At 50.0% G+C, this 17,500-nt stretch overlaps 1 protein-coding gene across 1 annotated transcript in view; it reads right to left on the bottom strand.

Moving 5' to 3' along the window:
* LOC135530886 (protein sidekick-2-like) overlaps positions 1-17,500 on the bottom strand; it is a gene marked incomplete at its 3' end in the record, with an annotated part of 130,942 nt that overhangs the window by 85,078 nt on the left and 28,364 nt on the right. Inside the window, exon 4 of the mRNA XM_064959060.1 lies at positions 3,981-4,114. Coding sequence (XP_064815132.1) covers positions 3,981-4,114 — 134 coding nt within the window. The remainder of the gene's footprint in view (positions 1-3,980; positions 4,115-17,500) is intronic.

Raw genomic sequence — 17,500 nt, forward strand, 5'->3', positions numbered from 1 at the left:
CTCTCGTCTCTCTCTCGTCTCTCTCTCGTCTCTCTCGTCTCGCTCTCGTCTCTCTCTCGTCTCTCTCTCGTCTCTCTCTCTCTCTCTCGTCTCGCTCTCGTCTCTCTCTCGTCTCTCTCTCGTCTCGCTCTCGTCTCTCTCTCGTCTCTCTCTCGTCTCTCTCTCGTCTCTCTCTCGTCTCGCTCTCGTCTCTCTCTCGTCTCGCTCTCGTCTCTCTCTCGTCTCTCTCTCGTCTCGCTCTCGTCTCGCTCTCGTCTCGCTCTCGTCTCGCTCTCGTCTCTCTCTCGTCTCTCTCGTCTCTCTCTCGTCTCGCTCTCGTCTCTCTCTCGTCTCTCTCTCGTCTCTCTCTCGTCTCGCTCTCGTCTCGCTCTCGTCTCTCTCTCGTCTCTCTCTCGTCTCGCTCTCGTCTCTCTCTCGTCTCTCTCTCGTCTCTCTCTCGTCTCGCTCTCGTCCCTCTCTCGTCTCTCTCTCATCTATCTCTCGTCTCTCTCTCGTCTCGCTCTCGTCTCTCTCTCGTCTCTCTCTCGTCTCTCTCTCGTCTCTCTCTCGTCTCTCTCTTGTCTCTCTGCAGCAGACATGTGGTGAGGCAATATGTTTGGAACATCCAAACGCAATAAATTTACATTATCGAATCGCAAACACATAGAGAATCGTGAGAATCATGAGAATCACAATAAATATCGTATCGGCACCTAAGTGTGGTGATGATATCACACCGTGAGGTCCCTGGCAATCCCCAGCCCTACCAGGAACCATTATATTGTTTAATTGAGATAAACATAGCAGGAAGTGATTAAATGCAGAGCCATCATTCAGCCTGTTCCACAGAGCCTTGCAGCCCTGCAAACAACCATCGATTCACTGGCCTCAATCAGAGATCTCTCTCTCCATCTCATCTCATTTCTCCCTGCCTCGAGGGGGGGTTCTGTGTGTGATCCCAGGCCCTGTGTTTGGTATCAGTAACACATGCAGACTGTCTCAGTGTCTTTTCATAAATCTGCTTTGATTAGGGGCCATTAAATTACAGAGCTCATTTATAGGCTGGTTAAATCAGCAAGTCAGATGGACCAGGGACCGCAGCACCAGCTCTACAGAGCACCACCCAGCTCCACCCAGCTCCACCCAGCTCCACACTACAGCCAGGGAGGACCGCAGTACCACCCAGCTCCATCCAGCTGCACACTATAGCCAGGGAGGACTGTAGCACTACCCAGCACCAAACTACAGCCAGGGAGGACTGTAGCACCACCCAACTCCACACTACAGCCAGGGAGGACTGTAGCACCACCCAGCTCCACACTACAGCCAGGGAGGACCATAGCACCACCCAACTCCACACTACAGCTAGGGAGGACCATAGCACCACCCAGCTCCACACTACAGCCAGGGAGGACCATAGCACCACCCAGCTCCACACTACAGCCAGGGAGGACCATAGCACCACCCAACTCCACACTACAGCCAGGGAGGACCGCAGTACCACCCAGCTCCACCAGGCTCCACACTATAGCCAGGGAGGACTGTAGCACCACCCAACTCCACACTACAGCCAGGGAGGACCGTAGCACCACCCAACTCCACACTACAGCCAGGGAGGACCATAGCACCACCCAACTCCACACTACAGCCAGGGAGGACTGTAGCACCACCCAGCTCCACACTACAGACAGGGAGGACCATAGCACCACCCAACTCCACACTACAGCCAGGGAGCACCACCCAACTCCACACTACAGCCAGGGAGGCTCCACACTCCAGGGAGGACTGTAGCACCACCCAGCACTGTAGCACCACCCAGCTCCACACTACAGCCAGGGAGGACCATAGCACCACCCAACTCCACACTACAGCCAGGGAGGACCGCAGTACCACCCAGCTCCACCCAGATCCACACTATAGCCAGGGAGGACCGTAGCACCACCCAACTCCACACTACAGCCAGGGAGGACAATAGCACCACCCAGCTCCACACTACAGCCAGGGAGGACCATAGCACCACCCAACTCCACACTACAGCTAGGGAGGACCATAGCACCACCCAGCTCCACACTACAGCCAGGGAGGACCGTAGCACCACCCAGCTCCACACTACAGCCAGGGAGGACCATAGCACCACCCAGCTCCACACTACAGCCAGGGAGGACCGTAGCACCACCCAGCTCCACACTATAGCCAGGGAGGACTGTAGCACCACCCAGCTCCACACTACAGCCAGGGAGGACCGTAGCACCACCCAGCTCCACACTATAGCCAGGGAGGACTGTAGCACCACCCAGCTCCACACTATAGCCAGGGAGGACCGTAGCACCACCCAGCTCCACACTACAGCCAGGGAGGACCATAGCACCACCCAACTCCACACTACAGACAGGGAGGTGTGCTGTTGGACCAGGACCTAAGTCGGACCCTAGCCCTCCCCTGGCACAAGCTTCTAACTCTAGGGAAACTCTAGACCGACTGGGATTCAAACCCGGGTCTGCTGGCCAAAGCTAAAGCCTAGGCATTAGTTTGGGGAGTCGTCAGGTCTCAGATATGGTTATACATCATCAGGGGAATGTGGTGTGACAACACCTCTGTTACACAGGCTGCACTCTTAGAAACAAAGGTGCTCAGTAGAACCATACAGGGTGTGCAGTTAGTCCCCATAGAGGAACCCTTAATGGGCATGGGTAGAACTCTTTGCAGAGGGTTCTATCTAGAACCCTTTATTCAAGGATCTTTATAGTACCCCCTGTATATGGTTCTACCAAGGATCATTTTATCTTCAAACGGTTTCACCAGCCTTATTATCTTTTAAAATGCAACTATTTATGACAATACATTACATAGACCATAAGGCCTTTCACAGAGGGCATAGTTATACCCTACCACAGTGGCATTAGGAAACTCCTGGTTTACAGGCCACATCAGGCCTGCAAGTCACATTATGCTGGCTTGCAAAGTGATGTTTAATTCCTGTTGGAATCCAGACAGAGATAGGATACCCAACAAGTGGAATTGTTAATCACCCGCAATTTGCATTCAGAATGGCTGCCAGGGTCGGGAAGATTGACTACCTCAATCATCTAAACTGGAACAACCATCTCAGTGATGGGTGCAGTAAATCCTATTACTAACAGATTGGATAAGTTTAGAAAATTGTATGTTATTCATATTTGTGTTGCGTTAAATTAATCAACCAATCAATGTACATGCAAAATCACAAATATTACAGTAAAACAAACCATTCTGAAAATCTTCCTGCAATAGAGCATGCTGGGAAATATTATATATGGTGCTATGCAGAATCCTTCTCGCCTTCCAAAGAATCATCAAATAACTCTTTCTTCCAAAAACAGTTCTTAGGATGTTAAAGGTTCTAGATAGAACCCTTCACCTTACAAAGAACCCTAGTCTTCCAAAAAGAGTTCTTCAGATCAGAACGGTTCTTGGTAGAACCGTATCCCTCCACAAAGAAGCCTTTAGGAGTGTAACAGGAATGACAGGGGCGGTGACAGTTAGACAGACAGCCACTAGAGGGCAGTGTAGCTGTGTCTGTCAGCTCAGTATAAAACACCTGTTGGATGTACACATGGAGAACAGAGAAACGTCCTCCCAACAGGAACACAACAGTTATATTTGCTTTCAACACAACCTGCTGGTACCGTATGGGAAGGTGTGTGTGTCTGTGTGTGAGTGTGTGTGTCTGTAAGTGTGTTTGTGTGTGTCTACACGTCTGTGTGTATGTTTGTGTGAGTGTATGTGAGTGTGTTTGTGTGTATGTGTGTGTGTGTGTGTGTGACTACGTGTGTGTGTGTGTGTGTGTGTCTGTGTGTGAGTGTGTGTGTCTGTAAGTGTGTTTGTGTGTGTCTACACGTCTGTGTGTGTGTGTGTCTGTGTGTGAGTGTGTGTGTCTGTAAGCGTGTTTGTGTGTGTCTACACGTCTGTGTGAGTGTGTGTGACTACGTGTGTGTGTGTGTGTGTGTGTCCTCTCTACTTACTCTCCACAGTCAGTACGATAGGATGGCTGGTTTTGTTCTCTCCGTTCTTGTCGTTGACAGCCTGGGTGTAGTAACGTCCAGCATCAGGAGCCACACTGGACAGGATGACCAGAGTGTTGTCCAGGGTGATGGCTCTATACACACACACACACACACACACACACACACACACACACACACACACACACACACACACACACACACACACACACACACACACACACACACACACACACACACACACACACACACACAGGATGATTGTTTATGAATTCTGCTGTGGCATTATTATAACAGTCTATATCACCCTCAGGACGAAGGTTGGAATGATGTGTGATCCACATTACTCCTGTAGGAGATACTAGTGGGTAGAAGACATCCCTGTATGAGATACTAGTGGGTAGAAGACATCCCTGTATTAGATAGTAGTGGGTAGAAGACATCCCTGTATGAGATAGTAGTGGATAGATGACATCCCTGTATGAGATAGTAGTGGATAGATGACATCCCTGTATGAGATTGTAGTGGGTAGAAGACATTTCTGTAGCCATAAACACTGGTAGACTAGAGCAGAAAATCCCACGTCTGCTAAGGCTAGCACACACACACACACACACACACACACACACACACACACACACACACACACACACACACACACACATACACATACACACACACACACATACACACACACACCAAAAAAGTGGTAAATCATCAACTAACTACACAAGAAAATCATGCTTAAACGCACACAAACACACACCCACACACACACACACACTCTGAGTATAACAGTCAGGTAGCTCAAGAAGGCCTGGGACATGAATACAGCTGGTGCAGTGTAGCTGTGTGTGTGTTTGTGTATTTGTGTCAGTGTGTACACAGACACACCAAATGCACGCCAATGCACACACACACACACACACACACACACACACACACACACACACACACACACACACACACACACACACACACACACACACACACACACACACACACAGTGTGTTTGTGTCAGCAGAGCCCTGATCAGGGCATATTAAACAGACTCCTGGACAATTAGGACCAGGGCTGTCGTCATGTCAACACAGTCAGCCAGTCTGCCCAGCAGCAGCATGCTCCGGCATATTAATGCTCCTACCGACCGACCGGAGAGAGACCGGAGGACAGAGCCAACACACAGTAAGAGCCAAACCCTGGTCTGGGCTGTGTGTCAGGACATGACACTGTTAGAAACTAGCATTGACTGGCTATAGATCTGACACCTACAGGAAGAGCCAAACCCCCTGGCTATCACTGTCTCTCACTGTCTTAAAATAGTTTTACTAACAGTCTACGTCCAGCCCTGGCTGTACACACCGAACTATTTACAGGATACTGAGATGGAAGAGTAGATAACAGGCTCCGGTCTTAAACTAGCAGTAGGAACTGTCTACTACAGCCCTGGCTGTATACACTGATAACTACAGGAGGAGACTGTGGAGCTATTACTGTCATTACTGTCTACTACAGCCCAGGTTCACTACTGTCATTACTGTCTACTACAGCCCAGGTTCACTACTGTCATTACTGTCTACTACAGCCCAGGTTCACTACTGTCATTACTGTCTACTACAGCCCAGTCATTACTGTCTACTACAGCCCAGGTTCACTACTGTCATTACTGTCTACTACAGCCCAGGTTCACTACTGTCATTACTGTCTACTACAGCCCAGGTTCACTACTGTCATTACTGTCTACTACAGCCCAGTCATTACTGTCTACTACAGCCCAGGTTCACTACTGTCATTACTGTCTACTACAGCCCAGGTTCACTACTGTCATTACTGTCTACTACTGCCCAGGTTGACTACTGTCATTACTGTCTACTACAGCCCAGGTTCACTACAGTCATTACTGTCTACTACAGCCCAGTCATTACTGTCTACTACAGCCCAGGTTCACTACTGTCATTACTGTCTACTACAGCCCAGGTTCACTACTGTCATTACTGTCTACTACAGCCCAGGTTCACTACTGTCATTACTGTCTACTACAGCCCAGGTTCACTACTGTCATTACTGTCTACTACAGCCCAGTCATTACTGTCTACTACAGCCCAGGTTCACTACTGTCATTATTGTCTACTACAGCCCAGGTTGACTACTGTCATTACTGTCTACTACAGCCCAGGTTCACTACTGTCATTATTGTCTACTACAGCCCAGGTTGACTACTGTCATTACTGTCTACTACAGCCCAGGTTCACTACTGTCATTACTGTCTACTACAGCCCAGGTTGACTACTGTCATTACTGTCTACTACAGCCCAGGTTGACTACTGTCATTACTGTCTACTACAGCCCAGGTTGACTACTGTCATTACTGTCTACTACAGCCCAGTCATTACTGTCTACTACAGCCCAGGTTCACTACTGTCATTACTGTCTACTACAGCCCAGTCATTACTGTCTACTACAGCCCAGGTTCACTACCGTCATTATTGTCTACTACAGCCCAGGTTGACTACTGTCATTACTGTCTACTACAGCCCAGGTTCACTACTGTCATTATTGTCTACTACAGCCCAGGTTGACTACTGTCATTACTGTCTACTACAGCCCAGGTTCACTACTGTCATTACTGTCTACTACAGCCCAGTCATTACTGTCTACTACAGCCCAGGTTCACTACTGTCATTACTGTCTACTACAGCCCAGTCATTACTGTCTACTACAGCCCAGGTTCACTACTGTCATTATTGTCTACTACAGCCCAGGTTGACTACTGTCATTACTGTCTACTACAGCCCAGGTTCACTACTGTCATTATTGTCTACTACAGCCCAGGTTGACTACTGTCATTACTGTCTACTACAGCCCAGGTTCACTACTGTCATTACTGTCTACTACAGCCCAGGTTGACTACTGTCATTACTGTCTACTACAGCCCAGGTTCACTACTGTCATTACTGTCTACTACAGCCCAGGTTGACTACTGTCATTACTGTCTACTACAGCCCAGGTTGACTACTGTCATTACTGTCTACTACAGCCCAGGTTGACTACTGTCATTACTGTCTACTACAGCCCAGGTTCACTACTGTCATTACTGTCTACTACAGCACAGGTTGACTACTGTCATTACTGTCTACTACAGCCCAGGTTCACTACTGTCATTACTGTCTACTACAGCACAGGTTGACTACTGTCATTACTGTCTACTACAGCCCAGGTTGACTACTGTCATTACTGTCTACTACAGCCCAGGTTCACTACAGTCATTACTGTCTACTACAGCCCAGGTTGACTACAGTCATTACTGTCTACTACAGCCCAGGTTGACTACTGTCATTACTGTCTACTACAGCCCAGGTTCACTACTGTCATTACTGTCTACTACAGCCCAGGTTCACTACAGTCATTACTGTCTACTACAGCCCAGGTTCACTACTGTCATTACTGTCTACTACAGCCCAGGTTCACTACTGTCATTACTGTCTACTACAGCACAGGTTGACTACTGTCATTACTGTCTACTACAGCCCAGGTTCACTACTGTCATTACTGTCTACTACAGCCCAGGTTGACTACTGTCATTACTGTCTACTACAGCCCAGGTTGACTACAGTCATTACTGTCTACTACAGCCCAGGTTGACTACTGTCATTACTGTCTACTACAGCCCAGGTTCACTACTGTCATTACTGTCTACTACAGCCCAGGTTCACTACAGTCATTACTGTCTACTACAGCCCAGGTTGACTACAGTCATTACTGTCTACTACAGCACAGGTTGACTACTGTCATTACTGTCTACTACAGCCCAGGTTCACTACTGTCATTACTGTCTACTACAGCCCAGGTTGACTACTGTCATTACTGTCTACTACAGCCCAGGTTCACTACTGTCATTACTGTCTACTACAGCCCAGGTTGACTACAGTCATTACTGTCTACTACAGCCCAGGTTCACTACAGTCATTACTGTCTACTACAGCCCAGGTTGACTACTGTCAGCCTTTCACTGTCCAATAGTTTTTTCACCATTACATTTTTTCCTACAGGAGATTTTTAGAAACACTTAAAATAAGGGCTATATTTCATTTAGGCTAACTCTGGCATGGCTTTTGATAACCATGGAAATATTTCTCAGACAAGGTGACTTATCAATACATTTGCCTGTATTTACTCACCAAAAATGAGATGCTAATTAGCTGCTAATGTGGCTATCATAAAGAACTACAAATGCCATGATGATCTGGACCAGACTGCCGAAGCGAGACAAAGGTAAGAATCTCTGGATTAACTGTCTAATGTTACCAAAATGATGCAATGAATAAATTGGCTACATTTCTGTAAATAGACGATGGTGTGAACTGTCTTGTACAAGTTTTAAATTTACACAAAACCTGTCAGCAAAGGTGTCAGTCAGAGATGACATGCAGGAGCTTGTAGGGATTAGTAGTCTTGCATGAAGTCTACTCTGGTGCTAATTAACGTTTTCGAACATCATCATTCACCCTGCCTCTCACTGTCATAAACTGACATTACTAAATGACTCCTACAGTACAGACACCAATCACCCTGCCTCTCATTGTCATAAACTGACATTACTAACTGACCCCTACAGTACAGACACCAATCACCCTGCCTCTCACTGTCATAAACTGACATTACTAAATGACTCCTACAGTACAGACACCAATCATCCTGCCTCTCACTGTCATAAACTGACATTACTAACTGACCCCTACAGTACAGACACCAATCACCCTGCCTCTCACTGTCATAAACTGACATTACTAACTGACCCCTACAGTACAGACACTAATCACCCTGCCTCTCACTGTCATAAACTGACATTACTAACTGACCCCTACAGTACAGACACCAATCACCCTGCCTCTCATTGTCATAAACTGACATTACTAACTGACCCCTACAGTACAGACACCAATCACCCTGCCCATCTGTACAAGATGAATACCTATGTAAGAATGCTGTTCATTGACCATAGCTCAGCATTTAACACCCTAGTACCCTCCAAGCTCATCATTAAGCTGGAGGCCCTGGGTCTGAACCCCGCCCTGTGCAACTGGGTCCTGGACTTCCTGACGGGCTGCTCCTCAGGTGGTGAAGGTAGGAAACAACACCTCCACTTTGCTGATCCTCAACACAGGTGCCCCACAAGGGTGCTTGCTCAGCCCCCTCCTGTACTCCATGACCGCGTGGCCAAGCACGCCTCCAACTCAATCATCAAGTTTCAGTTGGAGGCGATGATGAGACTCTGGGAGTGTGGTGCAACAAAAATGACCTCTCACGAAACGTCAAACAAGCAAAGGAGAGGATTGTGGGCTTCAGGAAACAGCAGAGGGAGCACCCCTCTACCCACATTGATGGAACCGCAGTGGAGAAGGTGGAAAGATTTAAGTTCCTCGGCGTACACATCACTGACACACTGAAATGGTCAGGGACGAAGGTGCAACAGCACCTCTTCAACCTCAGGAGGCTGAAGAAATGTGGCTTGTCACCTAAAACCCTCACAAACCTTTACAGATGCACAATTGAGAGCATCCTGTCAGGCTGTATCACCGCCTGGTACGGCAACTGCACCACCCACAAACGCAGGGCTCTACAGAGGGTGGTGTGATCTGCCCAACGCATCACTGGGGCAAACTATCTGGCTTTCAGGACTCCTACACCACCCGATGTCACAGGAATGCCAAAAAGATCACCAAGGACAACAATCACCTGACCCACGGCCTGTTCACCTCGCTATCATCCAGAAGGCGAGGTCAGTACAGGTGCATCAATGCAGGGACCAAAAGACTGAAAAACAACTTCTATCTCAAGGCCATCAGACTGTTAAACAGCCATCACTAACACAGAGAGGCTGCTGCCTATATACACAGATTTTAATTCATTGGCAACTTTATAAATGGAACACTAGTCACTTTAATAATGTCCACATATCTTACATTACCCATCTCATGTGTCTATACTGTTTTCTATTCTATTCTACTGTATCTCAGTCTATGCTGCTCTGGCATTGCTCGTCCAAATATTCCATTCCTTTACTGTCACGCCCTGGTCGAAGTATATTGTGTTTGTCTTTATTTATTTGGTCAGGCCAGGGTGTGACATGGGTTTATTGTGGTGTATTTTGTCTTGGGGTTTTGTTAGGTATTGGGTGTGTGGCTTAGTGGGGGTATCTAGCATAGTCTATGGCTGTCTGGAGTGGTTCTCAATCAGAGGCAGGTGTTTATCGTTGTCTCTGATTGGGAACCATATTTAGGCAGCGATATTCTATGAGTATTTCGTGGGTGATTGTTCCTGTCTCTGTGTTTGTGTTCACCAGATAGGCTGTATAGGTTTTCACGTTCGTTCTTTGTTTTGTTCGTTATTTCATGTCTAGTTCATTTATTAAAGAACATGAATAACCACCACGCTGCATTTTGGTCCGCTTCTCCTTCGACAGACGAGAACCTTACAGAATCACCCACCACAACAGGACCAAGCGGCGTGGTAACAGGCAACAGCAACAGCAGGAGCAACAAAGAGAGGGATGGACATGGGAGGACGAATTGGACGGAGAAGGACCCTGGGCTCAGCCTAGAGAATATCGCCGCCCCAAAGAAGAACTGGAGGTGGTGAGCGGAGAGGCGCCGGTATGAGGAGGCAGCACGGCGACGCGGATGGAAGCCAGAGAGTCAGCCCCAAAAATGTCTTGGGGGGGGCTCAGGGAGAGTGTGGCAGAGTCAGGAGTCAGACCTGAGCCAACTCTCCCTGTTTATCGTGAGGAGCCAAGGAGGAGACCAGAACCAGAGCCGGTGTTGGAGGTGAGCGAAACAGAGACTGTGAAGGAGTTAATGGGGAGATTGGAGGAGAGAGAAATGAGGGAGTTGCTGTGTTGGTGCTTTAAGCATGGAATTCGCCCGACGGAGCGTGTCGGGGATTTGATGGCACCTGGGTCAGCGCTCCTTACTCGTCCTGAGGTGCGTGTTAGTCGGCTGGTGAAGATGGTGCCAGCCTCACGCACCAGGCTTCCTGTGCACCTAGCCTTGCACGTCCTATGCCAGCACTGCTCTCAAGATCTCTAGTACACCTTCACGGTCTAGCCCATCCTGTGCCACCTCCACACACCAGCCCTCCGGTGGCATTTCCCCGCACCAGGCTTCCTGTGCGTGTCCTCGGCCCAGTACCACCAGTGCCAGCACCACGCATCAGGCCTACAGTGCGCCTCGCCTCTCCAGCGCTGCCGGAGCCTTCCTCCTCTCCTGCGCTGCCGGAGTCTTCCTCCTCTCCTGCGCTGCCGGAGTCTCCCTCATGTTCAGCGCTGCCGGAGCCTTTCTCCTCTCCTGCGCTGTAGGAGTCTCCCGCCTGTTCAGCGCAGCCAGAGCCTTCCTCCTCTACAGCGTTGCCAGAGTCTCCCGCCTGTTCAGCGCAGCCAGAGCCTTCCTCCTCTACAGCGCTGCCGGAGTCTCCTGCCTGTTTAGCGCAGCCAAAGCTGCCAGCCTGCATGGAGCAGCCAGAGCTGCCAGTCTGCATGGAGCAGCCAGAGATGTCAGTCTGCATGGAGCAGCCAGAGCTGTCAGTCTGCATGGAGCAGCCAGACCTGTCAGTCTGCATGGATCATCCAGAGCTGTCAGTCTGCATGGAGCAGCCAGAGATGCCAGTCTGCAAGAAGCCGCCAGAGCTGCCAGTCAGCATGGAGAAGCCAGAGCCTCCAGTCAGCATGGAGCAGCCAGAGCTTCCAGTCTGCATGGAGCAGCCAGAGCCGTCAGTCTGCATGGAGCAGCCAGAGCCGCCAGTCAGCATGGAGCAGCCAGAGCCGCCAGTCAGCATGGAGCAGCCAGAGCTGCCAGTCAGCATGGAGCAGCCAGAGATGTCAGTCTGCATGGAGCAGCCAGAGTTGTCAGTCTGCATGGAGCAGCCAGAGCCGCCAGTAAGCATGGAGCAGCCAGAGCCGCCAGTCAGCATGGAGCAGCCAGAGCTGCCAGTCTGCATGGAGCAGCCAGAGCTGTCAGTCTGCATGGAGCAGCCAGAGATGTCAGTCTGCATGGAGCATCCAGAGCTGTCAGTCTGCATGGAGCAGCCAGAGTTCCCAGTCTGCAAGAAGCCGCCAGAGCTGCCAGTCAGCATGGAGCAGCCAGAGCCGCCAGTCAGCATGGAGCAGCCAGAGCTGTCAGTCTGCATGGAGCAGCCAGAGCTGTCAGTCTGCATGGAGCAGCCAGAGATGTCAGTCTGCATGGATCATCCAGAGCTGTCAGTCTGCATGGAGCAGCCAGAGCTGCCAGTCTGCATGGAGCCGCCAGAGCTGCCAGTCAGCATGGAGAACTCAGAGCCTCCAGTCAGCATGGAGCAGCCAGAGCTGCCAGTCTGCATGGAGCAGCCAGAGCCGTCAGTCTGCATGGAGCAGCCAGAGCCGCCAGTCAGCATGGAGCAGCCAGAGCCGCCAGTCAGCATGGAGCAGCCAGAGCCGCCAGTCAGCATGGAGCAGCCAGAGCTGCCAGTCAGCATGGAGCAGCCAGAGATGTCAGTCTGCATGGAGCAGCCGGAGCTGTCACTCTGCAAGGAGCAGCCAGAGCCGCCAGTAAGCATGGAGCAGCCAGAGCCGCCAGTCAGCATGGAGCAGCCAGAGCTGCCAGTCTGCATGGAGCAGCCAGAGCTGTCAGTCTGCATGGAGCAGCCAGAGCTGTCAGTCTGCATGGAGCAGCCAGAGCTGTCAGTCTGCATGGAGCAGCCAGAGATGTCAGTCTGCATGGAGCAGCCAGAGCTGTCAGTCTGCATGGAGCAGCCAGAACTGTCAGTCTGCATGGAGCAGCCAGAACTGTCAGTCTGCATGGAGCATCCAGAGCTGTCAGTCTGCATGGAGCAGCCAGACCTGCCAGTCAGCATGGAGCAGCCAGAGCTGTCAGTCTGCATGGAGCAGCCAGAGCTGTCAGTCTGCATGGAGCAGCCAGAGCTGTCAGTCTGCATGGAGCAGCCAGAACTGTCAGTCTGCATGGAGCATCCAGAGCTGTCAGTCTGTATTTAGTAGCCAGAGCTGCCAGTCTGCAAGAAGCCGCCAGAGCTGCCAGTCAGCATGGAGCAGCCAGACCTGCCAGTCAGCATGGAGCAGCCAGACCTGCCAGTCAGCATGGAGCAGCCAGAGCTGCCAGTCTGCATGGAGCAGCCAGAGCTGTCAGTCTGCATGGAGCAGCCAGAGCTGTCAGTCTGCATGGAGCACCCAGAGCTGCCAGTCTGTATGGAGCAGCCAGAGCCGCCAGTCAGCATGGAGCAGCCAGAGCCGCCAGTCAGCATGGAGCAGCCAGAGCCGCCAGTCAGCATGGAGCAGCCAGAGCTGCCAGTCAGCATGGAGCAGCCAGAGCCATCAGTCTGCCAGGATCCGCCAGACTCTTCCAGATCCGCCAGTCAGCCAGACTCTTCCAGATCGTCCAGTCAGCCGGACTCTTCCAGATCGTCCAGTCAGCCAGACTCTTGCAGATCCGCCAGTCAGCCAGACTCTTCCAGATCCGCCAGTCAGCCAGACTCTTCCAGATCCGCCAGTCAGCCAGGATCTGCCAGAACCGCCAGCCAGCCAGGATCTGCCGGATCCAACTACCTGCCTGAGCTTCCTCTCAGCGCTGAGCTTCCTCTCAGTGCTGGGCTTCCTCTCAGTGCTGAGCTTCCCCTCAGTCCCGAGCTTCCCCTCAGTCCCGAGCTTCCCCTCAGTCCAGTGGGGTTCTGGGTGAGGAATACTAGGCCATGGTTGGCGGCGAGGGTGGACTATCCAAGGACACGAGGAGGAGGGACGTCTGGAGAAGAGGACGATAAGACATTGACAGAGTGGGGTCCACGTTCTGCGCCGGAGCCGCCACCATGGACAGACGCCCACCCAGACCCTCCCCTATGGTTTTGGTGTGCGTCCGGGAGTCCGCACCCTGGGGGGGGGGGGGGGGGGTTCTGTCATGCCCTGGTCGAAGTATATTGTGTTTGTCTGTATTTATTTGGTCAGGCCAGGGTGTGACATGGGTTTATTGTGGTGTGTTTTGTCTTGGGGTTTTGTTAGGTATTGGGTGTGTGGCTTAGTGGGGGTATCTAGCATAGTCTATGGCTGTCTGGAGTGGTTCTCAATCAGAGGCAGGTGTTTATCGTTGTCTCTGATTGGGAACCATATTTAGGCAGCCATATTCTTTGACTGTTTCGTGGGTGATTGTTCCTGTCTCTGTGTTCACCAGATAGGCTGTATAGGTTTTCACATTCGTTATTTGTTTTGTTCGTTATTTCATGTCTAGTTCATTTATTAAAGAACATGAATAACCACCACGCTGCATTTTGGTCCGCTTCTCCTTCGACAGACGAGAACCGTTACATTTACCTAGATGTGTGTGTATTGGGTATATGTTGTGAAATTGTTTGATATTAGCTGTTAGATATTGCTGCACTGTCAGAACTAGAAGCACAAGCACTTCGCTACATCTGCAATAACATCTGTTAAACGCACATATGTGACCAATACAATTGGATTTGATTTGCCTTTCACTGTCATAAACTAACATTACTAACTAATTTAAACTTTACACTGATGGCTGCAGGAGGTGCTGTTGGTACCTAACAGGCTCTAGCACTACTACATGAGGTGCTGTTGGTACCTAACAGGCTCTAGCATGAATACAGGAGGTGCTGATGTTACCTAACAGGATCTAGCACTACTACAGGAGGTACTGTTGGTACCTAACAGGCTCTAGCATGACTACAGGAGGTGCTGTTGGTATCTAACAGGCTCTAGCATGACTACAGGAGGTGCTGATGTTACCTAACAGGCTCTAGCACTACTACAGGAGGTGCTGTTGTTACCTAACAGGCTCTAGCACTACTACAGGAGGTGCTGTTGTTACCTAACAGGATCTAGCACTACTACAGGAGGTACTGTTGTTACCTAACAGGCTCTAGCATGACTACAGGAGGTGCTGATGTTACCTAACAGGCTCTAGCACTACTACAGGAGGTGCTGTTGGTACCTAACAGGCTCTAGCACTACTACAGGAGGTGCTGTTGTTACCTAACAGGCTCTAGCACTACTACAGGAGGTGCTGTTGGTACCTAACAGGCTCTAGCATGACTACAGGAGGTGCTGATGTTACCTAACAGGATCTAGCACTACTACAGGAGGTACTGTTGGTACCTAACAGGCTCTAGCATGACTACAGGAGGTGCTGTTGGTATCTAACAGGCTCTAGCATGACTACAGGAGGTGCTGATGTTACCCAACAGGCTCTAGCACTACTACAGGAGGTGCTGTTGTTACCTAACAGGCTCTAGCACTACTACAGGAGGTGCTGTTGTTACCTAACATGATCTAGCACTACTACAGGAGGTACTGTTGTTACCTAACAGGCTCTAGCATGACTACAGGAGGTGCTGATGTTACCTAACAGGCTCTAGCACTACTACAGGAGGGGCTGTTGGTACCTAACAGGCTCTAGCATTACTACAGGAGGTGCTGTTGTTACCTAACAGGCTCTAGCACTACTACAGGAGGTGCTGTTGGTACCTAACAGGCTCTAGCATGACTACAGGAGGTACTGTTGTTACCTAACAGGCTCTAGCATGACTACAGGAGGTGCTGATGTTACCTAACAGGCTCTAGCACTACTACAGGAGGTGCTGTTGGTACCTAACAGGCTCTAGCACTACTACAGGAGGTGCTGTTGTTACCTAACAGGCTCTAGCACTACTACAGGAGGTGCTGTTGGTACCTAACAGGCTCTAGCATGACTACAGGAGGTACTGTTGGTACCTAACAGGCTTTAGCACTACTACAGGAGGTGCTGTTGGTACCTAACAGGATCTAGCATGACTACAGGAGGTACTGTTGTTACCTAACAGGCTCTAGCACTACTACAGGAGGTGCTGTTGGTACCTAACAGGATCTAGCATGACTACAGGAGGTGCTGATGTTACCTAACAGGCTCTAGCACTACTACAGGAGGTGCTGTTGGTACCTAACAGGATCTAGCATGACTACAGGAGGTACTGTTGGTACCTAACAGGCTCTAGCACTACTACAGGAGGAGCTGTTGTTACCTAACAGGATCTAGCATGACTACAGGAGGTACTGTTGGTACCTAACAAGATCTAACATGACTACAGGAGGTACTGTTGGTACCTAACAGGATCTAGCATGACTACAGGAGGTACTGTTGTTACCTAACAGGATCTAGCATGACTACAGGACATTGTGCTGTTACCCAACAGGCTCTAGCATGACTACAGGATGTTGCACTGTTACCCAACAGGCTCTAGCATGACTACAGGAGGTTATGCTGTTACCCAACAGGCTCTAGCATGACTACAGGACGTTGCACTGTTACCCAACAGGCTCTAGCATGACTACAAGGCGTTGTGCTGTTACGTTAGTCTCTATCTCTACTGAACATATTTCACTCCACCTCCACCTTCTCGTTAGTCTCTATCTCTACTGAACATGTTTCACTCCACCTCCACTGGTCTGTGTCCCAAATGGCACTCTATATAGTTCCCTACTTTTGACCAGAGGCCATGGGAACGCACCCCTGGTCTCATTTAGGAGTTTCTCGACATGCTGGGTAGACGAGGTAGTGAACCCACTTCTCCCTCTGCTTGAGGAGGTGTAGGGGGAATATCACTGTGTGTAAATGTCTCAAGTCTTCACGTCAGTATGACATGCTGCTGGACCATGGAGATAAATGATAGATGATTAAACAAGAGGTGGATTGTGAGAAATCTCTCCCGTCTCTCTCTGATGCAGTCCATTACTCCCAATAAGACTGAAGTATTAAAGAAAGCAGCTTCTGTCTGTCTGTCTGTCTGTCTGTCTGTCTGTCTGTCTGTCTGTCTGTCTGTCTGTCCGTCACAGTTCTATACACAGTTCTATACTGTCAGTCAGAGCAGGTCATAAATAGAGGGTTTATGTCCATCAGGTCTAATTGTTGCCTCTGATGCCTGCTGCTCTCTCTGCCTTTCAACACACACACACACACACACACACACACACACACACACACACACACACACACACACACACACACACACACACACACACACACACACACACACACACACACACACACACACTCACCCTGCCTCTCTGCCTGTATCTCTCTATCCTTCAATCATCCCTGCATGCCTGCTGCAGAATCCACACACACACACACACACACACACACACACACACACACACACACACACACACACACACACACACACACACACACACACACACACACACACACACACACACACACACACACACACACACACACACACACACACACACACACACACACACAATACCGTACAGCCTGAATAAGAACAGCCCTGATCAGTGGGAACACTGAGTATCAGACAGCCGTATGTAGGTTCATCAGTAATTGATAAACCATCGTAGATATTGAACCTGTCCTAAAGCTGCCCCACAGCAGCTCTCCAGTGGAAAGGCAAGGATATTGCTTCTGCAGTACAGTGTTTAGACACACACACAGCTCTACGTCAGACCAGGGTTCACATACAAA

Source organism: Oncorhynchus masou, unplaced genomic scaffold (genome assembly GCF_036934945.1).
Source record: "Oncorhynchus masou masou isolate Uvic2021 unplaced genomic scaffold, UVic_Omas_1.1 unplaced_scaffold_1451, whole genome shotgun sequence".
NCBI classification, from domain to species: domain Eukaryota; kingdom Metazoa; phylum Chordata; class Actinopteri; order Salmoniformes; family Salmonidae; genus Oncorhynchus; species Oncorhynchus masou.